The sequence below is a fragment of the Erpetoichthys calabaricus genome, chromosome 10 (genome assembly GCF_900747795.2).
Source record: "Erpetoichthys calabaricus chromosome 10, fErpCal1.3, whole genome shotgun sequence".
In the NCBI taxonomy this organism is placed as follows: Eukaryota; Metazoa; Chordata; class Cladistia; order Polypteriformes; family Polypteridae; genus Erpetoichthys; species Erpetoichthys calabaricus.
Window position 1 is genome coordinate 57,284,334 of NC_041403.2, and position 26,628 is coordinate 57,310,961.

The 26,628-nt window shown below is 37.7% G+C and overlaps 1 protein-coding gene across 2 annotated transcripts in view; it reads right to left on the reverse strand.

Annotated features, from left to right (window-relative positions):
- b4galt2 (UDP-Gal:betaGlcNAc beta 1,4- galactosyltransferase, polypeptide 2) overlaps positions 1-26,628 on the reverse strand; it is a 623,387-nt gene that overhangs the window by 450,528 nt on the left and 146,231 nt on the right. For both annotated transcript variants that reach the window (XM_051933145.1, XM_028811284.2), the window contains exon 2: positions 17,455-17,852. In XM_051933145.1, the coding sequence (XP_051789105.1) occupies positions 17,455-17,770 (316 nt within the window). In that variant the 5' untranslated portion in view covers positions 17,771-17,852. The remainder of the gene's footprint in view (positions 1-17,454; positions 17,853-26,628) is intronic.

Consider the following 26,628-nt stretch of genomic DNA (forward strand, 5'->3'; position numbering starts at 1 on the left):
CCCACACACCACGGACAATTTAGAATCGCCAATGCACCTAACCTGCATGTCTTTGGACTGTGGGAGGAAACTGGAGTACCCGGAGGAAACCTAGACAGACACAGGGAGAACATTCAAACTCCACGCAGGGAAGCAAACCCAGGTCTCCTAACTGGCACCTTTCACTGCGCCACCATACCGCCCGCATACAAACTTAAAAGGTTTAAATAAAACAGAAATATATACTACCTTTATTTTTACTTCCTTAACTTGTGGAGGGTGTATCCTGTAGCAAAGCCCTAACTTTTTTCATGAAAGCCCCTTTCAGTCAATAAGCCTTAAAAACAGGTGTAAAGCTAAACTTGCAGTAAGGCTATTCAATTACACTTGCCTAACACCTCTCCTAAGGGGAGATACTGTGGGATCTGGGCATCCGTCCAAGCACCAATCACAGGCCCGATTAGAAAGCGGGAAGCTATGATTTGTCGTCTCCCTCCCATATAACAATCACAGCCCGTGTTACAATGCACTATGTATGTATGTGTATATGTATATATGTGTATGTGTATGTATATGTATGTGTATATATATGTTGATATGTGTGTATACATATGGGCACCGTGGCGGATGTTAGCAGATTGCTGGCCAACCACAAGCGTTACCTGGTAGGTAACCACCCATACAATCAGATTGTGACACAGACTACGAATGCCGTGAATGTAATTACCCCGATCTACATGCTGTCAAATAAACGAACCACACGCCGTGGTGCAACGTTAGGGGCATCGCCTCTGGCGCTGACGTCCGAGGTTCGATTCCCGAGAGGGAGTGCAGTGGAGTGTGTACACCTGATGAGCCCAGAATGAGGGCGAAACACGTGTTGTGTACTCTTTGCATTTATTTGACAGTAAACTATTTCAACCATATATATATATGTATATATATGTATATGTAGATATGTGTATATGTAGATATGTATATATATGTATATGTATATATATGTTTACATAACCTATTTAACACACTACTTTTCCGCTGCGAAGCGCGGGTATTTTGCTATATATATATATATATATATATATATATATATATTCCTCCCACAGTTCAAAGGCATGCAGATTAGATAAACATGAGTAGCTACACTGGAGAAACTGTGTGTGTTTGTGCCTTGTGCCTAAATAACTGCTGGGATAGGCTTCACCTGCCCCCTAACTCTGCACTGCTTGGGAAATGGATAGATGGATAAGCTGGTTTAGGAGACTGATGAATGGATACATTATACAATATTATTAACAATAATATTTACAGCAAATATTTAAATAAAACACTATAGAGAAAAAATGACCCTTCAGCAGCTACTTCTAGAGAAAAAAGTAGAAGTAGGTAAGAAGTTCAGAACTTTGATCTCTTCAGGGAGAGGCTTTACTTTGTACTTTTTACTGGGACCAGAGATTTGAATATTAGCATGTCCTATTATTGCAATCTTGTAGAATGACATTCATGTGAACTGAAGCTTTGCTAGCCTTTCCTTTGAATTTAATGGTAACTAATGACAAAGACTGATGCAGATAATAAGCAGTAAGTGAATAAATTAAGTTCACAATTTCAGAACAGATGCACAAGACTAGGTATTGTTCTAAGTAGTAAATGGGAATTGAGCACAGATTATGGAGTTAGTGTAGAGTTTGCTGGTACTGATTTTTATATGGAACGAAGGCAAAAAATTGCAATAACAGCCTGAGAGGTTTTGTTTGCTTTTTTAGTATATACACTGACATCAATAACTGGTTGAAAATGGGAACATAACAACAAAAAAATTGGGGCAAACCGATTAGGGACACGAGATACTCTATACTGTTCCTGGCAGAGACCAATATATCAGCCCTAATTTTGTTTTCCTGATATATATATATATATATATATATATATATATATATATATATATATATATATATATATATATATATATATGTGTGTGTGTGTGTGTGCCACTTCGGTAGGTATTCATTTTGTATTATGTGGTAGATGTTTGAAAACCCAGATTTTGATATGTGTTTAAATACTGGCATTATAAAAACTGTTTCAGACAAACAAAAATAAATTAAAAATGCAAGTCAACAAATAAATCATTACAGGCCATTCAAGAAAACACATCTCATTATGTATTGGTTCTCAGAGAATTTAGTCACACGAAAATCAATTCATCATAGGCTGCTTGAACAAGCCTAACAATGGGGCTAAGAATTAAAGAATGATAGCACATTAAAAGCAGTTTCCTTCTATTCCCTAACTGCTCACAGCACTTCTAAATATTTCCTGCCAACATTTTCAACTGCAAATGTAATTTCAAGTTCATCAGCTATCTAATAGGGGACCTCAGCATACCATATTATGACAAGTGCATTACCATAATTAGATTAGACTGAAAATAGGTTTGAGAAGTGAATTGAAATCTATTAGCACAGCTTACTGCAGAATCTTAGCTTACTGCAAAAATCCCTGCCAAAAAGACAAAAAGGCCAAGAGGCTAGTACATGAACCTTTGGACCAGAGCCGGGGAGCAGCAAATGGGTTCTTACACAGGACTGCAAGTCATTTCTTTATCAATCGATCACTGTTTATTTTAAATTACATCTTTTGCCAAATGCAAACACAAAGTAATGTATAACTCAAATATTGAGTTCCAGAATTAAATAAAGATGCACTGAATGCATAAAAAGCAGACACCAGCAAAATAATTCTGCCTATGAGGATAAGGGCAAACAATGAAAATAAAGAGTTACTACTGATTTACAGACTTTGTCCTGGGCCAGTCCAGTGGCTTCTCTTTTTTCTCAATTAATACTATCCCAGCTGCTGATTTGGAGAACCCCCTTATTTAGTTTTAGATAACATTTATTGTCAATTTCTGTTTTGTCTACTGAGGAAGTGGGAGAAGCTCTTCAAATGCATACTTCAGACTGTCAACATCATGGTGTGTTATTATCATATTACTGTAATAGCTTGTGGAACACATTGAGGATTAGAAGCAGCACGATGACTGCTTGTTCTGTGCTCCAACTGGTTTGGCAGAACATTCAGTTGGCAGAGCGTCAACACAGGACGACCCAAGGGCAGCTGCAAAGGCAGTATAGAGGTCTGCAGGACAGACAGAAAAACGATGTGACTGAATACACCAGGAATTTTTAGAAGGTGCACATGAAGACCAACTGTGCATTCCTAGATTTGATATTATATCTAGCAATAAATATGTGTATTGCCTGGAACAAGTTCAGAACTTTAGCGCGGCGAAAGTGTAAAAATTAATTAAAAGTATGAATTAGTGAGTAAAAATTATTTGTTTTCAAACTCACCCAAAAATAAAAAAAAAACTTTCCTTACTTGGTTACAAACTAAATACTAACAACATGCTGACGTTATGTTTAACATCAACTGACAATCTATTTACAACTGAGTCCTTTCAAAACAGATGGCTCTCTGAACGGGATTGAACAATTATGAAAATGGACAGATCTCTTTATAAATTGTTTTCTCCATCTTTGAAATATAACAAGAACTTAATGTATGATTGTTTTGTCATGGAAACATTCTGTGATCCATTACAGTTAACATATTTATGCTGCAGTAACTGCCAATGCCCTGCTGCAAACCTGTGACATCTGGAATACAAGGACCGTGGGAAGAAACAGCACAGTTGACGTCACCACAAAGCACTTACAGACTTGTCTCAGCACACTCACGTATAGAAGTTCTCCTATTAGCGCACACTGTAAAGGAGCTACTTCAGATGGCCTTTGTAATTGTGGGGTTCACAGATGGCCACCAGCAGTTACCACAGTGCAAATGTCTAAACTGGGACGGATTGTGGTGTGAATCAACAGCAAAATATAAAAACGTACTTATCAAATTTACTGTAAGAACACTTCACTTCTCTAATGCTTTACTAACGGGGACACAAAATTGTTAAATGTCTTCTCTTGAGTAATTCAAAATACTGTACTGTGGTAAGGATTGTAGTTAACGATAGAAAACTGAACAGTATCACAAAGTGATATGAATGGAGATTCATTTATACTACACAACTATAATATTTGGTCCAATAAAGTACAGCTTCCAGCCAGCGTGTTTCACAGCATAGCATTCTCAAATCTGCCAATTCAATTTAAGAAAGACATTACTGCACTTAAAGCTGAGCAAAGGAGAGCAACCAAGTTCATCCCTCAACTTAAGAACATGTACTCCGAGAAGTCAGTCAGTCAGTCATTTTCCAGCCCGCTATATGCTAACACAGGGTCACGGGGGTCTGCTGGAGCCAATCCCAGCCAACACAAGGTGCAAGGCAGAAACAAAACCCGGGCAGGGTACCAGCCCACCGCAGGACACACACACACCAAGCACAATTTAGGATCGCCAATGCACCTAACCTGTATGTCTTTGGACTGTGGGAGGAAACCGGAGCATCCGGAGGGAAACCACACAGACACGGGGAAAACATGCAAACTCCACTTAAGGAGGACCCAGGAAGCGAACCCGGGTCTCCTTACTGCGAGGCAGCAGCGCTACCACTGCGTCACCATGCTGCCCGACTCCCAAGAAATCCATCCATCCATCCATTTCCCAACCCGCTGAATCCGAACACAGGGTCACGGGGGTCTGCTGGAGCCAATCCCAGCCAACACAGGGCACAAGGCAGGAAACAATCCCGGGCAGGGTGCCAACCCACCGCAGGACACACACAAACACACCCACACACCAAGCACACACTAGGGCCAATTTAGAATCGCCAATCCACCTAACCTGCATGTCTTTGGACTGTGGGAGGAAACCGGAGCGCCCGGAGGAAACCCACGCAGACACGGGGAGAACATGCAAACTCCACGCAGGGAGGACCCGGGAAGCGAACCCGGGTCCCCAGGTCTCCCAACTGCGAGGCAGCAGCGCTACCCACTGCGCCACCATGCCGCCCCTCCCAAGAAATAAACCTGTTTAATGTCAAGCACAGAAAACTGTGTAGGAACCTAATCCAGGTCTTCAAATATCTCAGAGATGTTGATAAAGTAGATCCAGTAGAAGTCTTTCAACTAAATGGTAAATCACGTACACATTGGTGTAAGCAAATGGGAAGTGCATTTAGAACTGAAGCCAGGATTAATTTCTTTACACAAAGAGTTGTGAGAATCTGGAACAAACCATGAAGAAATATAGTTGAAGTAGAAAAACTGATAACCTGTAATGTTTCAGGCACGGCTCATTTTCCTTTTCAGTGTCTTATTTGTTTATTGTACAGTATTATTTTCATGATATTTTTAATTATGTATTATTATTATTATTATTATTCTGTTTATTTATTTACTATGTATGTATTATGTGTTTTCCTTTGTTTCTTGTGTTTAATGGGTGCAACCCCAAGAGGTGGGGCCACACTGATGTCATCGCTGGAGGACTCCCCTCACTCTATATATTTAAAGGAGGCAAGCAGATTATTTAACAGTTCTGGAGTATATTTTTATAAGTACTGATTTTTCTGGTCCATATTATTTTACTTCCATTCTTGGATCCAAGTTTTTGTATTGCCTATTTGGATTTGTTTGCTCTGGGTTACCTTTTTAGGCAAATCCTTTTTGCCCTACTTCAACCCTTTTATCCATTTTTGTTCTTATATAATTTTCAAATAAATATCTTTACCTTTAAAGATTCTGCTTTGGCTTTATCCTCCCAAGTCAAGGTATGAAGAGTGTTTTTGATTTTTTTCATGTATTTTGGGAAACAGAACTTATTTTAAACTTTAAAAGTCAGTTTCTCATTTTTGGCCTAGTTAGGATGACGCCTGTCTGTGTAGTTGGGAGGCCAATAAAGTTCCTGGTATGCTTTTGTAACTTATATTAGAACAACTTAGCTTTTAGCTAAACAAACAAGCTTGATGGACTGAATCATCTCTCTCATCTGTCGAATTTCTTATGTTAAGGGTTGTTGGAGGCTATAGTAATATCAGGCACAAGGCACCAGGCTCCAGTAAATCACAGAGCACACTCACACACAAACCCATATGTTCACTAATACACACTCTGTAATGGTGCAAGTGCTACAGTAGAGTCGTGAATTATATTTATTTATATTATAAGCAAAACAATGTTCATTCTTCAGGTTTGAGGTGTCTTTTGTATACTGTATCTAGCATTAAACTTAGGAAATTCACAGTACAGACCTAAAAAACTTACTGAAGTTTCACCAGGCTATTTCTTAGAAAACCTTTTTACGAGAAAAAAAATATTTTGGACCTCAAATGATTATAAGAACATTGGGAAGGCATTTATAGTAACAGGCATCTTATTAGATAGTAGATACAGCACACTTTACAAATTGATGCATATAACAAATGAAATTATTATGACATTAAACATACAAAAAAGGTAACATTTAGAGATACAGTAGATCAGTGATTACTGTCTGTGGATAATGTACAGTACTGTGGCTAGTGTGTGCTTGGTGTGGGTGTGGGTGTGTGTGTGTGCCCTATGGTGGGCTGGCGCCCTGCCCGGGGTTTGTTTCTTGCCTTGTGCCCTGTGTTGGCTGGGATTGGCTCCAGCAGACCCCCATGACCCTGTAGTTAGGATATAGCGGGTTGGATAATGGATGGATGGATGGATGTGGCTAACGATTTACGGCAGAATGGCCATCATGGACCTTCTGTGTAACCCCTGGCAATTAACAAGAATAGCAGTTTTCTATCATGTCAAGCAATCTGAGCACCGTTAGCCATGAAAGGCACTAGAAAAAGCATACCTGAGATATGGAGCTTCACATATACATCACATGTAATTATTTAATTATTCCTAAACTTTCTATTTGAAAAGTTAGTTTTTATAGGACAACCAGCTCTCAGAAAATATGTGCATTTTTTTTAACTCAGATTTAATTTCAATGCATAAACATATTTGTCATACATTTTAGGGTTGCAATAATGACAAAGCATTACAATGCAACATAACATAACATTTACCAACCTGCTAAATCTTAATCAGAAACATGAGGGAATCACAGCCTATCCCAGCAGCACCATGTAGATAGCAGAAACCAACCCAGGACAGGTCACTTGTGATGCTTGTGATTTACAAAATTATATGGTGCCATCTTAAGATAGATAGATAGATAGATAGATAGATAGATAGATAGATAGATAGATAGATAGATAGATAGATAGATAGATAGATAGATAGATAGATAGATAGATAGATAGATAGAATCATTTTTAAACCATAGAAATATGCACATTGGTGTAAATTGCAGAAATAACCAAAGTTACTTACTAAATAACTGTGAAAATTGACAGATTGTTAAATGAAAATAAAAAGACAGCAATTTTGTGCTAGCTCTCACTGTGCTCCAAGTGAAATTTATCTGTTCATAAAGGCAGACTGACTTGTTCCATTGTGCCAAACACTATGTGGCAGTTTCACTTAAAAGCACAGCAGTGAAACTGTGTGTTTGTAGTGTTTTGACAGTCTCTCCCCGGTGCTGCAGTTTTAAGGAATTGTGATTTTCTTTCTTCAAAAACAACACATTAAACTCTACTAGCCTCCTGACAAATATATTCCACATATTTTGTAATGTTACAATGGCTTTTGGCTATGATTAGGAAGTAACCACCCTGGAGAGGGTGCAGTGAATAATACAATCTGCGAGGAAACCATAGAGCTGAATAATATATCCAGGCCTATTTCATAATCTGAAGTCTGTTTTCTAGTTTGCAAATCATGAAACAAATATGAATGTCCCAAATTCAGTTCTGTAATTTATATGTTGTAAACAAAAGTGAAAATATAAACTATTATAGTTTCATAAATCCAGCACCATTAAGATACATTCATTCACTTTCTATTCTCTTCTTCTTATTAAGATCTCAGTGGTAGCAGGTTGAGCTTCATGGTAGACTTTAATCATCCAAAACATAAACAAAAAATATATAATTAATAACATTAAAACTTCTCTGCCTCTTAAGATATAAGCCTCTTTCATCTCCTCTCCTCTCCTCCTTCTACTAACCATTGTCCTCTGATTTTCCTCTGAAAACTTTCCTATCAATCCACCATGAATTCAAGGCACATTACAATTGCCAGAAATTACTATCACTAATGCCCTAACTAAGCACACTCACCACAAGAACAAACAGGAAAGAGCTAAGAGCCATGCACTGATGTACTGTAGACCTACTTACACACTGAACATTTCTGTCTCCATAGGCAGTTCTCACTGTCACTGCTAACCTCTCAAGTCTCATCACCATTTCTGGAACGTTCCTCTTCATCAGACACCAAAACACTGCATTCTTATTAACTCTATTATTGTTTTTGTAATAATGTTCTGTATCTATTTATCTATTTAGTATTTTGTGACTCCTCTATCATGAGTTCTTTGGCTTGGTGTCTCCCATTTAGTGTTTTGTATTATGGAGACTTTATATTTAGACCTGGTTCCTTACATCGATATCTAACTGACATTATTAAAATAATTTTTGCATTTGTTGACTCCATGTTTAGTTTCAGATAGGTGCAGACAGGTGCAGAGTACAGCATGAAACTTCGCAAACAAGTCAGGATACAAGGTCAGCTCTGACGTCTCGTTACAATCTAAGATTGTGGATACGTTTCTTAAAAACTTCATCATAAAAGATTTTTGTTTTGATCTTCCTGTTCTTGACTTAACAGGCATATGGTTTGACGCAAGTTCTTTTGATTTCCCACTTTCGATATTTGCTTTGTCTTCTATCTGTCAATATTTTCTCAATCACAGACTTTTTCACTGCTAATTTTCCATTTCCTGGCAATATATTTATAGCCCTTTCCAAGATCTAACAATGCAAAATATACATTTTAATTTTCCCTCTTACTGATTTTCCTGTAGATGTTCACAAGAGATATTGCATCTACTATCCCTATGCCTTTGGTTAACCCATCCCATCTATCATTTACCCTCACTAAATCTATCATCTATTACTTTTTCTAACAATTTTCATCAAGTGTTCCATTAAAAAAATCTCACAAAGGTTCCCGCAATTCAGTATATCTCCTTTGTGTTTAAATAAAGAGACTAGTGTATTCTTTCTCTAGTCATATAGGATCGTTTCCTTATCCTACACCACTTTCATCTATTCCAGTAGAAAGTCCTCCCCATCTTCCCCTAATACAGGTGCTTTTCCTGCCTTAATCTTACTTAATCCCATCTTTATTTTCAGTCTTGGTATTTCCATCACTAACCATTCTATTTTGTCAACTATCACTCTCTTTTTAACAATTTAACTCTTTGTATTTGCACCCATAAATACACAGACCTTCTCTAGACCTTGTTTTTGTTGCTCTCTCATCTTTTTCTTATACAAATATGTTTCTCCTTCTCATATACAGTACATCCAACATTGCCTTTGCTTTTGCCATCTTCACTGCTCTATTTCTTTCCTATTTGCCTCCCTGCACCATTCTTCTGGTACCATTAAGTGCCTCACTTTCCAACTCCATAAAATGAATGCTAGTTTTAAAAATACACTATAAATTCTTCAACAAAATATGAGAAACTGTTTGGTGCTGGGGTGTCATCAGACCCGCCAGTAATGGTGTGCAAATCAGACATCACAAGAAGTTGTTACAGCACAGGTACAATTAGCTGTTCACCTAAGACAACTCTGTCAATTGAAAATGATTTACATTGTATTTTATTTTGTTTTTGCCCGTACTTTTTGGGAAATATCTGGTGCTACTAATAATAATTTTAAGTAGCAAGAGTGCAAAAATATATTTAATATGTGGCTGGCTACAGATTTACACATATAAAACTACACACTTGAAGATGTGAAAGGATATTTGCAACAATGTAGATATCTAAGAGATCTAAATCTATCACATTGTTCCTAATATAAAAAAGCAATAATAGTTATTATAACAAGTAAAAATACAGTGTGCCATATTGTTTCTAGGAGTCTACATTCTTCTTCAAAGACATCAACAGTGTCAACAGTTTCAAAGGAAACAAAAACATAAAAAAAAACAAATTAAAGTAATTCAGGCTAATTTTTGACACCTAGAGAGATATTGGTATTGGGTATTTGTAGTATGAACTTTGTTATGTTTCAGCTAAGTACTATTCAGTAGCTTATGTGCATTTTCTGTTTTATTATGATTTTTGTTAATTTTGAATTGCTTTTCCTGTTTTTACATAATTTACATATTTATTATTTAGTACATATACACTGTGTCTTTATGGTTTTATATGTTCCTTGTGTTCTGTGGGTGGAATCCCCAAGAGGTGGAGCCACCATGAAGTCACAGTGGAGGGACCACCCTCCACACTTTTATTCTGGTGGATTAGATGGCTTCTCTTAGATTTGCATTCAGTACTGTTTTGAGATTTAGAAAATATTTGCTTTTTGTTTGCTATTCTGATTTATGGATTTTTCCTTCAGACTTTTTCTGGACTGTGTTTAGGGACTTTTTTGATCTGGATTACCTTTTAGGCAAATCCTTTTGGCCTTGTTTTTTTTATTTTCTTTCAATGCTCTGTCTTTTTTTGTTTATTGCAGTGTTTTCCAACCTTTTTTTCTATAGTGGCACACTTTTTGTAACCAAAATCATTCCAAGGCACACCACTATTTTACTAACCACAAACACATTTTATGCCATACACCTGCTCAACTGTCCAATGGGACGGGACTACCAGAGAAGCTGATAAAAAAAGCAGCTCCGCAATCAGCACTTGTAGACACTGCACTAAGTGAGCACTTTGGTGACATCTCCCAGCTGCTTCATCCATTTGCTCACCCATTTCTGCCTCAGAGAGAACTCATATGCCCACTATCCATTAGCCCTGTGAGGCTTGCTGACGACCACACACCCAGCTAAGTGGACTCTAGCAGCCAGGAGATGTGTCTGAAATGCTCTTAGTGCTGTCTTTGCAAAATAGCATTCGTAGAGCTGCTTTTATGCCATCTTCTCCAGGTAGTCCTGTCCTCCTCAGACAGGTCTCGACCACCTGCTGAGTTTGTTCCTCTCAGGTTCAGACAAAGGTGCACTACACTATTATTTCCATAGTACACCTTTGTACCTCTCACAGCACACTGGTTGAAAACCACTGGTTTATAGCTAAATCAATTCTTCATCTATAAAGACACTTTGTTAAGGTTGTCTCATCAGCCAGAGGTGTACGGTCACCCTCTCCTTTGTACAGTATTTTCATATTTTCCTGGCATATTTGTGATATTTTGAACTTTTAAAGCCAGCTCCCCATTTGTGGCCCTATAGGCCAAATCCTACAAGTAGTAGCTGGCAGCCTAGGGTAAAGTAATTTTTCAACAGATTTTTGAAGGTCCTTGTATGCTTTTCTGGGACTTTTAGTAGGCCTTACACATTTTTACCATGTTTATAATTCCTGTCTACAACAACTTTTCATTTTTAATATTTGCATTTTCAACAGCATGTACACTGTTTGCTAGTCTGTTTTGAACTACATCATAAAGAACCATCTCTTTAACAAACTTTGAAATGTTTAATTCTGCAAGCTGTCTTACAGCCAAAAGTTTGATTTATTCATGTGCTGGGTCTACTAAATTAGATTATGCTGGAAATTCCACATATTTAATGAGTAAGACAGGGATTCTTATCTCAGCAAGCATTTATGAACAACTGCAGATTAACTTAGAAAATACTATAGAAGAAAAATAAAACAAAAACAGAGAAATGAAAAGTCAACAGAGGAAGAAAAAAATTGACAGTAACTTATGGTGTATGGGTACAGTGCTAGTGCTTTGAATGTGCATCTGTTTGAAGATGGAGTCTGATTTTCCTTTTGTTTGAGGTTTTTGTTTTAATTGATATGCTACTTGGTTTCCAGTTGGTGCTTCCTGCAGACTCATCTCAAGAGAATTTGCCAATACCTGTTACAGCTGTTTGATTTCAAGAGTGTATTTTACTTAGACAAGCATAATGAAGATGCAGACTATACCAAAGGATCTATGGAAGGAATCATGGTGACCATAAGCTTAAAGAAATTATCAAATTAACTTTGAAATAATTACTTTTTGCGAGACTTTAGTCATTTGCAGTGTTACTACTGCCTTAGCTAAATAAAAGTCATCACTACGTAATTTGTAGTAGTAAACTAGAACAATTCTTCTTGTTTAATGTCTAGATATTAATAAAAACACAGGAACCACCACTTCTGCCCTGCAAAGGTGTAAGCAGTAACCATTTATATTAGGTTCTTTACTTTTTCAGCTTTTAACACATACAGTAAGTAATCCTTAACTACATTACTGGAAGTCAGGGTTCATTCTAAACATGTTGACATCACTTTGTGTTGCTATCTTCTTATGGCCTCAGCTGCAGATGTAACCTCCAACCTCACAGGAACACTTAAAACAGTTTTTTACTCCCCAGTAGTGATTAGTGAACTCTGCATAGTTTGTCAAAATGTACTGAAATCAGTGAGGAAGGAGAAACTGAATTTTGAGTGGATTATAATGGTGCAATGGTTTTTAAAGTATCCCTGAGTTCTAGGGATGTGTCCGCCTACTATACTGGAGCCAAAAATGTGACCTAAGTGTGAGGCAGAAGTGCTAACCACTGCCCCACCATGCCTCAAACAACATGCTGACAGAACAATAACCTCAAAAAAAATTCATTGCGCTCACAAGAGTTCCAATATTCAGGGCATTGATCTCCCATTGCCACACAGCATTTTTTGAAGTGTAGTATGCAACCGACAATTCTTTTTTGTTTGTAATCTATCTGTGCATATGCTTTTGCTCTTTTTCTCCCATCAAGAAGACAGAAGCTTCTTGTACCTAGGCGTAAATATTTTCTTCGTATTATTATCATTTCAAATGCTCTTATATGTTTTCTGACTCTTCCCTTGAGGTTTGTTTTGACTAGTGTAGTGCCCTATGGTGACCCTATTTTCTCCTTTATATTTTTTATTGTGTAGACTTAACCAAAATGCCTCAAATCCCACATGCTTACCACTCAGTGGTCAGATAAACTACTTCAGTTCAGCACTTCGTCACCTCTTCACTTCTTTATCTATAACTTCAGGCAATTACACAGAGTGGAAAAACAGGCAGGAGAAAGAGCTACACTTTAAACTATGGAAGCAAAGATCTATGATACGATTTGCATATTAGTAGCTAGAAATCCACAAAGGGAGAAAATGAGTCACATACCTTAAAATAGTTTTTTTATTCCTAAGCTTTCAACAACCTACCAGATGTCATCATCAGAGGAAAATGATTTTCTTTGCTTGGGTTTCCTAAATGAATGTGGTTAAAAGTCACAACATCTAATTTTCTATTTTAGTTTTCAAAGGAATGAGAGTATCTGTCACACAGATTACAGTACATTCAGTTTTTCATGCCATCTTTCATGTATCTACCTAAGCAATTATTCCAATTGCAGCATAACATTCATAAGCCAAACAGTGGACCAGGGCCTAGCACTGATGCCTCAAAGATGCAGCATAGGTTCTGCCCATGTGTATGCACAATTTTTTTCTCTGGGTACTCCAGTCTTTATCTCACATCCCAAAGATGTGCAGGTAACACGAAGGACCTATTTTAATTGAACCCATGAATGTGAAGAAGCCCTGTGAAACACTGGTGTCTCAACCAAGGCTAGCTCCTGTCTTGTATTACAGTGCTTCTCAAGTTCATTTCTGGGGGATCCCAGTGGCCAGAGAATTTTGTCCAAACCAACTGGACTCCCACCTGAATTAAGTTTTTATTCATAGATCCTCTGTTTTACTGACAATCATAGTAGTTGCAGTCTTGCAGTGTCATTTACCCTGCTATCTAGTCCGCTTGTCATTAACTGTCATTTTTAAGATAAAATGAAGGAAGCAAATTCCACAAAACAAGATGCATTAATAAGAAAATGACAAAAGAGAATTTATCACTTAAAATTGTAGAAAAAGAATGCAACATTTAAAAATTTAGTATTTATGTAATTGTTGTACTTTGTTTGTTTACTGATTTATTATTGATATTTTTTGATTTTATTGTACAGCACATTAGTTTACATTGATGGTGTTTTAAAATTGTGTAACAATAAATAAATGTTGATTTGATTTCAAAATGTTCTTATAAATGTAAGTTTTCACTACTGTGCTTTCTTCTAGCTAATTAAACAACAAAGTCAGTGAGAAGTAAAAATAATTCACTGGTTGTGAAACTGGTTGGAACAAAAACCTTTGTATACTGCCAGAAGGGGAAGACGGCCCTCATTTCCACATGACCCGTAAAGATCCAGATGGCCTGGGGCCTCATGTATAACGGCGTGCGTAGAACTCACACTATAACATGGCGTAAGCACAAAAGCGGGATTGTGCGTACGCACAGAAAAATCCAGATGCAGGAATCTGTGCGCACGCATACTTTCACGTTCTTCTACTACATAAATCCCGATTTGCGTGAAAAGTAACGCACGTGCACGCGCCTTCTGTCCCGCCCCAACTCCTCCCAGAATTACGCCTCTTTGAATATGCAAATCAATATAAATAGCCTTCTGTGAAAAGACAATGGGAAAAGCACGGGAGAAAATATAAGAATTTCAGCGAATACCAAGTGGAGGCAAAGGAAAAACGTACTATTTGTTGGTTTAAACAGTGGTATAATCAACAAAAGGAAGCTGATCGAGTGACAGAGTGTCGGGGAAACTCGAAGGCTCAACTTCACAAAGTCGCACAGTGCCCGAAATAAAAAAGAAGTCACATATCAAAGTTACCGTGAAAAGGCGAGTCGTAGCCCACCGTCTGAGTGTCATATGAAAGCTTATTAGGGTACAGACAAAAAAAGGCACACAGTGGGGAAAAAAGCACGAAATGTCAACTTTAATCTCGAAATTTCCACTTTAATCACGTAGTTTATTTTGCCATTAAAGTAGAACATCATAAATTTCATCTTAAAATCGTTAAATTTACTAGTTTCTCAAATCCCATTGTAACTAAAGTGGCATGTTAAATGCTTTGTTCTGTATTTGATCTTCTATGTGCTCTATGTGTATGAATCACTACCTGCTTTTTAAACGGGCTTTCTCTTTCTCCGACAGGACACATAATCCATTACATTCGTGATATTACAGCTCTCTGAATAATTAAAATTCTGAGATGTATACGTGATATCTTTTTCATGATGATAGGAATGAAAGCATGTTATTAAACATGGGAACACGGTGGCGCAGTGCTTGTTCATGTCTCACGCAAGAGGCTTGCTGCGCCATGCGCAACCTTCAATGAAATAATTTATCACAGCAGTACTGTCTCTTTCAAACGTACTAACCTCCAATTCCTGTCCTTACTTTTCTTTCTCCAAAAACTCAATCGCCACACAATAAGCTATGTAATAGACGTGAAGCCATCTGTAAGCTTAGAACTTCGATTCTTCAAAACTTTTAAGGAACATTGAAATATCTTAGTAGTACGTGTTTAATTATTATATCCGTCTATCTTTCCAGTGTCGCGTCAGCACCAGCAAGAATACAGCGCAAGGCAGGAACAATTACTGAACTAGCTAGCGCTGCGGCACCGTGTCCTCACATGTTTAATTATTAACAATACAGATTATTTAAATGAAGTTAAAGTTTTATCTGTATAATATAATCAACATGTTTTGCTGCATTTCGTCTTAGAAATGAATACCGTCATCACATGTAAATATGCGCTTTATAAAGTTGCGCAGGTTGTGCAATATTATAACTGTAGTGCAAGTTTACAGTGGGGTAATTGTACTCATAAGTACAAACAGTTCTACAAGGAGCACTTGATGGACTGATTTATTGCGTTTAGAGTTCTTGGGATGAAACTGTTTCTAAACCGCGAAGTCCGTACAGGGACTAAAGCATTTGCTGTGGCTCAGGCAGCATTTGCTTCATGCTGTGTACCGATAATTCTCTTTACAATCAGCTGCTGCTGCGATTTCCCACTCAGATACAGTGATATAAATACTCCGAGTGGTGCAGTGAGAGTAATGTGGAAAAAGATGATCTGCTGTGGCAACCCTTAACGGGATCAGCTGAAAGAAGATGCAGTGAGAGTTACAACACTAAAGCAGTTATGGTATTTGGAATACTATGGCTATTCCCTGGACCATTATATTGCTACAGGTTAATTACAATCAGATGCATTACACTAATAAACAATATGCAGTTAATTTCAGTGTATTTATAAAGCCGCGCCAGGAATGTGGATCTAAGAAAGAAAGGGTGATCACACAGGAACAGTAGCACTGCTTTGACGCTGGGTGCCGCCAGTCTGCAAAACCGGGCGGATAAATTGCGTACGCCAAGGAATGAGTTACCGTGGAAATGTGCGTGGCTTTACGCCAAGTTTAGGTTTTATACATCGCGATTTGAGCGTGGAAAGGTTCGTACGCAACATTTCTGTGCGTACGCACCGTTTATACATGAGGCCCCTGGACAGGAAACAGGAAGCAGTACCTTGGTCAAGTTTAAAAGAAAGCTCGCTGCATCACTTAAATCAAGTCAGAGTCCAGAGGCACCAGGCAACACTCTTCAAGGAGCATAGAGAGAACTGTGAATGGTGTTTTAGTAACGAATATGTTTTGTCAAATAAAAATCACTTATTTGCACCTGGAATTGTGTTGGGTATTACTGTGTCTGTGCTTTGCGCCCCCTTGAGGTTACAATTTATGTAAGTTATAAATGTTAACAGACTATGTTGATTCTAATTATTGATACAGTTCAACTAGATGTTGATTTCTGTATGTTAAGTTTCATATAGCTGTGCATTAAAAAACTGTTGAGTTCAATTTTCAGCTTAGCTTGTATGCAAAGAATGAGGGTCCAGAAGTAGTAAATTAACATGCAAATTGTACTTCTTAAATACCTTGCTATGTAAACAATTTCATATTTTTATATTTCCTAATATCCTAACATATTACAATTCCTTTATTATTGCCTACTGGCACAAACAGCAGTTAAGTCTCTAAAAATGCTCAACATTCAGTACTTAAAATCTGCAAAATAAATTAAAATGTGTATTTCAAAATACACTTTAAACAAATCTATTTATATTGTGACAGAAGGTGCACCGGGACATAAAACAGGACACCATATATTGCTTTAATAATCTTCATTGGAATTACTAGCTTCAGATTGCAATCCACTTTTCATTTGTTATTTAGTATTGACACATAAACCACGCCCTATGCCAGCTAATCGTAATTTTTCTAACTATTATATTTTACAAAGCAGTCACAATATTGTATTTCTTTTAGCAGAACCAGACCTTCACAATCACACATCCTATTAATATAAGAACTAAGAGATTTATTTTCTCATCCCAACCTGTGGTCCTCCAGACCAGGTTAAAATTCCTAACTTCTTGGATTGTTAGCAGTCACCATTATTAGTAAAGTTCTGCGTGCATTTTCCCATTCATACCTACAGTATGTATTAAAGTGTAGAAAATCCAAAAGCCTACCTAAACCATGTGGCATTTCAGGGCATGGAGGCAAAGGTTTGACAGTTGATGTGTGATTTGTTTCAGGACTTGAACTGGCCAAAAAGTGGTCCCCTGTTGCCAGGTAAGTAGGAAAGGTGCCGTTTGGACGAGATAGATTGAAGTAGTAGTGATGCGATCGTGAAAAGTTGCGTCCATTGAAGCGACCAAAGATGTCAAATCTCTGGCTATAGACATCAAAGTAGAGGATCATCATGATGAGAAAGTGCACAAGACAAAGGAGGAGTACGGCCTTACAGATTCTTTCCAGAGTTCTGCCCAACATCAGTCTGGTCATTTTCAGCACAAGGGCAAGACACGTGCACAGGGACAAGCATCTGCACCTTTGGATGAAGGAGCACTCAGGGTCTGCACAGCACCTGGAAAGAGGACAGAAGCAGGTTCAATATTCAGAAGACAGAGATATAGATGTTTGCTATCCAGTGATATCAGTCCCATCACACATAACATAATTTAATATTCTGAAACCCACTAAATCCAGTCTAGGGTCACATGAACAGGGGAGTATCCTGGCAGCACTAAGCCCAAGACAAAACCCAACCATGGAAATGACACGAGTCTAGTCGTGTCATCACAAATTCAGCATTTATTATCTTATAACGAGGATTCTGCCAAAAATGCATTAAAAAAAAAATAATCTGTTAATTTGTATCATGCAAGATTACAATCCTTATACATATGCAACAAACACAGAAAAGAAATATTTTAAATTTCAGTTGTATTCCCTTTGTGGGTTTTAATCCATATCTATTATAACATGTTATTATAGCAGAATGCTTAATTTGCATTTTTATGTTGTACACTGAAGCCACAATCTTCATATACAGGATTTTTTATTTTAAAAAATTATCCATTACATTGAATTCAAAGTAATCCAAATTAATGCATTATTCAACATTAATAATTACTTTCTAAATAATATAGAAGAAAAGGTTTTTTAAAGCAAAAGTGGAAATCAGACTAGTATGTTGGCAAAAGAATGCATAAAATGTAATTATGGTGTACTGAATGCACTGTATTTTTTAGCACTCCCTTAGGTTACACTGAAATGGATTTAAATTATTGAGTACTTTTTAGGATACTCAGTGGAGGCAAATAACAACCATAAAGGTCAATAATGCTAACACAACTGCATGAAAAAAGCAATAAATGACTAAGCTATGCAGAACAAGAAGTATAAAAGTATAACTTAAATGAATAAGCTATGAAGACGACAAAATAATTGAAATTTAAGATATTCAGAAAAGATGATAACAGACTGTAGTCTGCAGCTGGAATAAGGAACAACTAGGAACAACATTTCTTAATATCAGCATTTTCTAACAAAAGGTAGAAAATATTCTGTACAATTGTCCACCTATTCAGTTCAGGACTCAGGGGCAGAGCCTTTTCTTTTTTAGCACCAAGAAGAGCAAGGAATGAACAAACTCTGTACTGGAAGGCAGTCCATCGCAGGAGATACCCACTCACACTGCAAAACTAACACTGCCAATTAAAGATGCAACCATGGCGTTATAATATGGAAGAAAAATCAGGTTATGTGAGGAAAAAAAAAACACAGACACAGGGAGAAAATGCAAAGTCCACACAGACAGTGCTCAGGCTGGTAAATCTCCCAAAGGAGTGAGCCATTTTGTAAAATGTACTGCACCTGCAAACTGGACCTGTATAACGAGGACGAAAACCGATGGATGGATGGATACTTCCCAAAAAAAAAGAAAATGAAATGCTTGACTGTTTGCCATACATCAACAATCTTATCAAAACAATATGACTTCTTTAAACTGGAATAATGTCTCCACAAGTAGTTCACTTTCTGAAGCCAATGACACAAAGCAGTACAGACCACTTACAGTATTAGGTAGAATTTAAAACACAAGGGATGACTACAATACTTCCTGTGATTATAAAGTTTATGTTACTGGCCAAAAAACGTTGACTTCCACAAGCCTGAATTGTAAAAGCAAGTGCAGCAAATGGTTGGATGTTGTTGTTGTTAGGCTTTTTTTAGATACAAGTTTACCTAATCTTGGACTCTTCTCCTTTAACTTCTACCTTGCAAACTGGCAGCAGTCCATAAACCCTCACATAACTGTAAAATATAATAGGCTGCTTGATGTAGTGCTTTTCAGAGCCCCCTACATGGTCTGCTGAATTGTTTCTGTCTTTTCCTTAAATCAAGCTACAGCCCAAACCATCAAATTAATTAGTGAATAAAACACAGGTGCTAAGGCTTACTTCAAGTCAGTATGTCATCAGTCAATGGAGCTTGATTTAAGTGTTCTTACTAGCAAGTTATTCGTCATTAATTTTATATTCAAAGAAAAACAACAATTATCCTTAAATGGCTGAATCAAAGTGAGCAATATGGTGGTGTAGTAGTACAGGAGACTGAGATTAGAATAATGTATTTGGTCACTATCTGTGCAAAGTTTTCATGTTCTCCATGAGTCTATATGGGGTTTTCTCTGCTTAGTGCTCCTCCATGTAAAGTCAAGAAGTGCTTTATTATTATTATTATTATTTTTATTATTATTAGGTAAACTGGTGGCTCAAATAACTTTGTGTAGATGTTTAATTAAATGGGTTGGCTCCATTTCTGCCAAGATAAGTGCAGGTTGTACCGTAACCCTAAACTTGGATTAAGTGGTTTAGGAAAAGAAAAGATTAATGGATGAAATTCATTGGCAGCTGGTGAAAAAAATTTGAGTTTTTGGGAGGACAAACTGAAGCAGCACTTATCTATTATATAGTGCCTTCCACATCTATCTATCTAGCTATTATATAGTGCCTCTCACATCTATCTGGTCATTCCATAGGCTCTTATGGTCCTCATCATAGTGTCAATGTAGATGTTGGTCTGTCCAATACCAAACAAATAGGACAAATCCAGGCTAAAATGTATTATACCCTTTCCAACATGCTGCCCATTCTGATGCCAGCTTTCCCATTTCTATTGTCCACAGTCCCCTTATTCTTCTCATAACTTGCATTATACCTGTGGAAAGGAACAGGTGCACCTGCCACCCAAATTTTATACTACACCGGTCTCTAAATTGCCCAGTCCTCTGCCAACTTTCCCAGTTCCCCATTCTTCCAAAACCCACACCATAATGTCCACACCCCACCTTCTGTAATCTTCCGATAACGTGCACTTCTGTCTGATCCAAATCTTATTCTGCCTCTTTTAAAAGAGTGCCCAGCCCTTGACCAGTTCCACTGTATTCCATAAATCCACATCTTACAATCACTAGTGGTCTGATTTTTCTCAAGTCTTGCATCCCAGTTTATCATTTACCATACCCATAGAGTCACTCCCACCCTAATTTTATTCTACACTTGCTGCCAGTCTGCCCAGTCCTATGAAAGTTTGCCAGGCTTGCCTTACCTGGGCACAAATTCACATTGTAAGATCCACAGAACCCCACATTTTAAAACATAACTCTCCCCCCAACCTGTTATACTACACGCACAGGACAAGTCTAACCTAAATCTTATTCTGGCTTTACAATCAGGATACATATATTTCCTGGAACACAAATTTTGCCCTCCTTTACTTCAGGCCTGACAATGTCTCATTGACTTTTGCTTAAATTGAGTCATTTCACTAAGCCTGCCAAAAAAATTTAGCCTCATGCTATTGTCTAGATCAAAGTTTCCCAACCTTTTTCCATTTGGTGGCAGACTTTTTGAAACCAAAAACATCCTAAGGTACACCACTATCTTACTGACCACAAATGCATTATACTGTATCTGATACATGTGCTTAACTGTCCGAAGGGGTGGGACTACCAGAGAAGCCAATAAAAAAGCAGCTCCGAGATCAGCGTTCACAGACATGGCACTTAGTGAACACTTTGGTGTTATCTCCAAGCTGCTTCTCCCTTTTACCAAACACTCTAGGCCTCAAAGGCAACTCGTATGCCCAATAACCAGCACTGTGAAGCCTACTGGTGACAACATACCAGATGGACTCTAGCAACCTGGAAAAAAAACCTAAGTGCTCTTAGTGCTGTGTCTGTAACATAGCGACCACAGTACTACTTTTATGCCAGCTCCTCCAGGTAGACCTGGCCTCCTCAGACCGGTCTTGACCACCTGCGGAGCTTGCCCCTCTCAGGTTCAGACCCAGGTGCACTAAACTATTATTTCCATGGTACATCTGGGTAGCTCTCATGGCACACTGGTTGAAAAACACCGCTCTAGATGACTGCATCTACTTTCATGTCACTTGCATTTTTCAGAAAGATGTTTTACGTCACATACCCCCGTCATTGTCCACAACACTTCGGTACCAACACTTTGAACCAGCAAACAAGGAAAACAAAATAAGACATTATTTATACCACATCACAATTTTGGAAAACGTCTGTGTATGAGCTCGTCCTCAATCACTTGCCTACTGCTGAATTCTTAAGTCAGGCCGGTCCGGTCCGGTCCGAGCTCTTTTATCTTCTTTTTTTCTTCAAGTGATCAATTTCATTTAGAAATAACCCATTTTCTTTGATTTCTGAAGCTCCACTTGAAGTTGCCAAGTCTGTAAAGGTTTGCTCGCTCATCTGTATTTACTGTACGTTAATGGCGGGTGTAAACTGTGAACCATTGACATGAACTTGAAATAGTGTGTTAATGATTTTTTTTTAGATTAAAAAAAGCTAAATCATTACTAAATAAATGTGGGAGTGTCTGGGGCACAGAAAGCCGCACCCTGGAAAAATCTGAAATCAACTAATTAAAGGGCAGCCTCTGATCACCTGCTTGCCAAAAGATCAAGGACTTACATACACAATCATTTGGCTGGCACCCTTCAATCTGGAAATATAGGTATTCACACAGAAATGAAACAAGTACAAGTCAGAACCAATTTCTAATGGATGTTGAGATGTGGTGACACCAGGCACATTGCGCAAATAAACAAATTTATTTTATGATTAATTCGCATTACCTAATTAAAGTCAAGTTTTTTAAATATTTGGAAGGGGAACTGCGCCCCAGTGCCCCTCATTACAAACTGCCACTGAGAAAATTACAAAGAAATTCTCACAACTCACAACAAGCAAAGAAGGGTCTTTAAAAATTCTCAGCACTTACTGAGCTGTGCTGTAAGTAATTTCAACACATCTTCTAAATAATAATTATAAAAGAAATGAATCTGTGTGATAATGAGCCCAGAGTTTGCCAGTTCTTGCTATCAGTTCAATCGAAGTAAAATGGTTGACTAAACTCTTCCTCACTAGCTGTCACTAGACAGCCAAGGCACATGTGGGCACAACGCTGTTACCGACCCCAGAGAGTAATGTCTTTGGGAAATAACGTATTACTTTTTAGAAATAACATAATCTTTTTTTTGAGTGTTGGAAATTAGAATCTGCAAGTAAGAACACTGATTTAAGAAAGTCTTTATTACTATGAAGCTTTAGAAAAAGGGTTGAGGGGAAACGATTATTCATCCATAGCAAACATCCAACAAACTACTTCAGTCAAGCAAATAATAATGTACGGTTCACTTAAATAAAAAGGTTTAGTGAACAATGACAACACGAGAATGATGCTCCACCTTGGGCAAACTTGGGACACAGTGGCTCTTGAATGCTTTGCATGGTGCAGAGAAAGACAAATTCAACTTTGCTAAAGGAGAAATTCTTTAGCTCAAGTGAATAACAGGACATTTAAGTGCAAGGGAGTGACGGGCCCCATGCACACCTTGTAATGGGCTCACTCAGTGTTTATCTCAAACTTCTAAGGCGATTTACCTTGATTTTATTTTAATTAAATCTCTAATATGTCATTTTCCAAAAGCAACACTGTATATTTAAAAAATGTGACAAAAAACAGTTAAATTAGATTATTTTTAGCTTGTTTTAAGTCTTACAGAAAATAAGAACAGCTGCCTCTCTAATTGTTTAATATAAAAAAATTGCTTTGGCTGTAGTCTATTAAGCTATCATTTCAGTTTCTACAATGCCAAAGAGATCAGCACAAAGCATTAAAAATTGCATTTCAAGTAATGCATTGTGCATAACTAGCTTCAATTATACAAAGAACTGGGGGGTGCTTGGTGGAGTTTGTTGCACAGCCATGACCTAGCTTTAAATAGCACTGTCAAACTGATCGAGACTAAGAGAAGCTAGGCATTAGGCTCCATGACCAATTTCTTCAAGAATTAATTTTAATTTGAAAAAAGATAGGACGAGATAAGAAAATGTAGTTTCTAAAGGGCTCATAACTGAAGAAAATTACTGTATATTCAATGCCCACTGTACGAGCTCCACCTCTTGCCAGCAAAATAGCCTGACTTTCTTGTGGCATGGATTCAAGAAGGTGCTGAAAATATTAAAGAGGAATTTTAATCCATGAATATCCACTCAACAGCAACACAAAGTTCCTGTTGGAGTAAATGAAGCCTCTTTAATGTTCATCAAACAAGCCTGAGATGATGTGTACTTTGTGCCATGGAGCATTATTCAGCTGTAAGTACTTATTTGCAAAAGGGCAGACTGTTTAAAGAGATTCACATGGCATTCAAATGGTGCTCATTTTAATCTCAAAGAGGTCGAATTTGTGCCAAGAAAATATTCCCCACGCCACTATATGACCATCATACTGCTTAGGCCAAACTCTGATCCTACCATGTACATGGTGCAATGATAATGGAGATTCTTCAGACCAGGTGTCATTTTACATACTTTCAGTTATCCAGTCTTGTTGATTACATGCCCACTGTAGTCTCATCTTCCAGTTCTTAGCTGACATGAATGGAAACCGGCATGGTCTTCTACAGTAGATTCATGATCTGCTGTAGTGTGCCATCAGAGACTCCCTTCCCCACCTCAATGTTATTTGAATATGTGTGGTCTTTCTGTTAGCATAAATGAATCCGACTATTCTATTGTGACCTCTCTCATTAATTTGGTGCTTTTCTGGATACAACTGCTTCTCACTGGATTCTTCAGTTGATGCCATACTGTGTAAGCTACTATATACAGTAATGTGTAAAGAATTCCAGGAGATTAGCCATTTCTAGAACCATCCCATCTATCACCAAATAACCATACCATGATCAAAAACACTTGGATCACTAATCTTTTCTACTCTAATGTTCTTTCAAGGAATAGCTAAACCTGCATGCTATACATGATTCTTATATTTCAGCTGGGGATACTCCTCTGACTGGTATGGAGCTGTCAGATAAGAGGAAAACAGGAAGGCCTAAGCGAAGGTTTACGGATATGGTGAGAGAGGACATGCAGGTGGTGGGTGTAACAGAATAAGATGCAGAGGACAGAAAGATATGGAAGAAGATGATCTGCTGTGGAGCAACCAATCCCTTGCAGTTCATTAAATACTCTTGTAGTATTGGTGATTTCTACCATCTTTTGCTTTGTTTGTGATTTTGCTCTGGATACCAACTATATACTCCATTTTTTGTTGGTCACTGCAATTAACTATTCAGCAACAGAGCATTCCCTTGAACTAGCTAGCAATATGAAATAAAGTAAAACTACTTATAGAAAAACGGAAGAGCAGAAATATGGAGAATTAATACATAACTGTAACTTTTTACAATAACAGCAACCTAGTTTTAGTCTCTATAGATAGCATTTCCCGGCTGAAAACTCACTACTTCAGTTTAGCATATCTTGACTAGAGCTGCTGATTAACTGTACAGACTGCATCTCTGTTGTTAGTCATTAGCACTAAAACATAAGTAACATGATAGTTAGAATTGGATACTAACCCTCACCTATTCTGTTTCTCTTCTCGGTACTCAAATGTGGCATTTGCTGTCACGGCCCACCTGTCAAGTTGTTTTGCCTGCATAAGGTAAAGTCACCCCTGATGGAGGATCGTAGGAATTGTGGGAAAGAGGGGTCCTTTCATCGGATTGGCTGGCCCAGCACTGTTTCAGCCGTGGAATGGCCAAATGGGGGAGGCTGCTTGATGGATGAGGTCTCCAGGACTCAAAATATATCCAAATCTTATTATGTGATATCATCTACTTTTAAATTCTGTTCCGTACTTCTAAAATTTTAATTTTTATACTGTATTGAGGTTTTGTTTTATTCTGTGTATTGTATTGTATTGTATTGATCCCCTTCTTTTTGACACCCACTGCACGCCCAACCTACCTGGAAAGGGGTCTCTCTTTGAACTGCCTTTCCCAAGGTTTCTTCCATTTTTCCCTACAAGGTTTTTTTTTTTTTTGGGAGTTTTTCCTTGTCTTCTTAGAGGGTCAAGGCTGGGGGGCTGTCAAGAGGCAGGGCCTGTTAAAGCCCATTGCAGCACTTCTTGTGTGATTTTGGGCACTACAAAAATAAACTGAATTGTATTGTATTGTATAATCAAACAAATCGATGTGTATGTATCATCAAGCTTGCTTAATTCAGCTCAGGGAAGCTTTCCAGGCAGCATCAAGCAAAAAAGAAGAACCAACAGTAGGTGAATTCAGATCCTTTAAAGAAAGTGCTCATCAGACTAAACCAATTCAGAACTGCTGATCAACATAATTGGTTTATAGGGTCATTATTTTCATGTGTACAGAGTACAGTGAAATTCTTACTTACATGTGCTAATCAACACGCAAGTGGACTCTACTATTGGGCGGCATGATTATTGAATATTTTGAAATGTAGGGAGAAAAACTGACTGATACCGACATTGGTTGAATGTGTAAGCTCTGCACAAACAGTGTCTATGCTGGGATTTTACCCCGGTCTCCCAGAGCTGTGATGTAGTGGTATTAACCATTGCACTGCCAACTCGCCCACCTCAGAAACAACCTATTCTAATTTCTGCAATCAAAGGGTTATTTTCTAAGATGCGACTTGAAGAAAAGGGCGCTGCCTCCTATTTATTTTTAGACATCATTAAAACAATGAATAAATAACACAAATCCTTTGCTTTCAGGATATGCTGGAAATGGAGTTTAGTTAGAGGCCTCAGTAGAAAAAAAAATTGGCCAGGGCATACTATTCTGCTAAACACAGCATTTTTTATTGCCTTGTTTATTTTTTAATAAGAGTTCCTCAGGATACAAGTTTATTAGAGAGAAACTCTGCATGCTCACCTTTAATGTTTTAGATGTAAGAGTATTTGCGATTTGGAAATTACAATCATACATTTAAACCATATTTA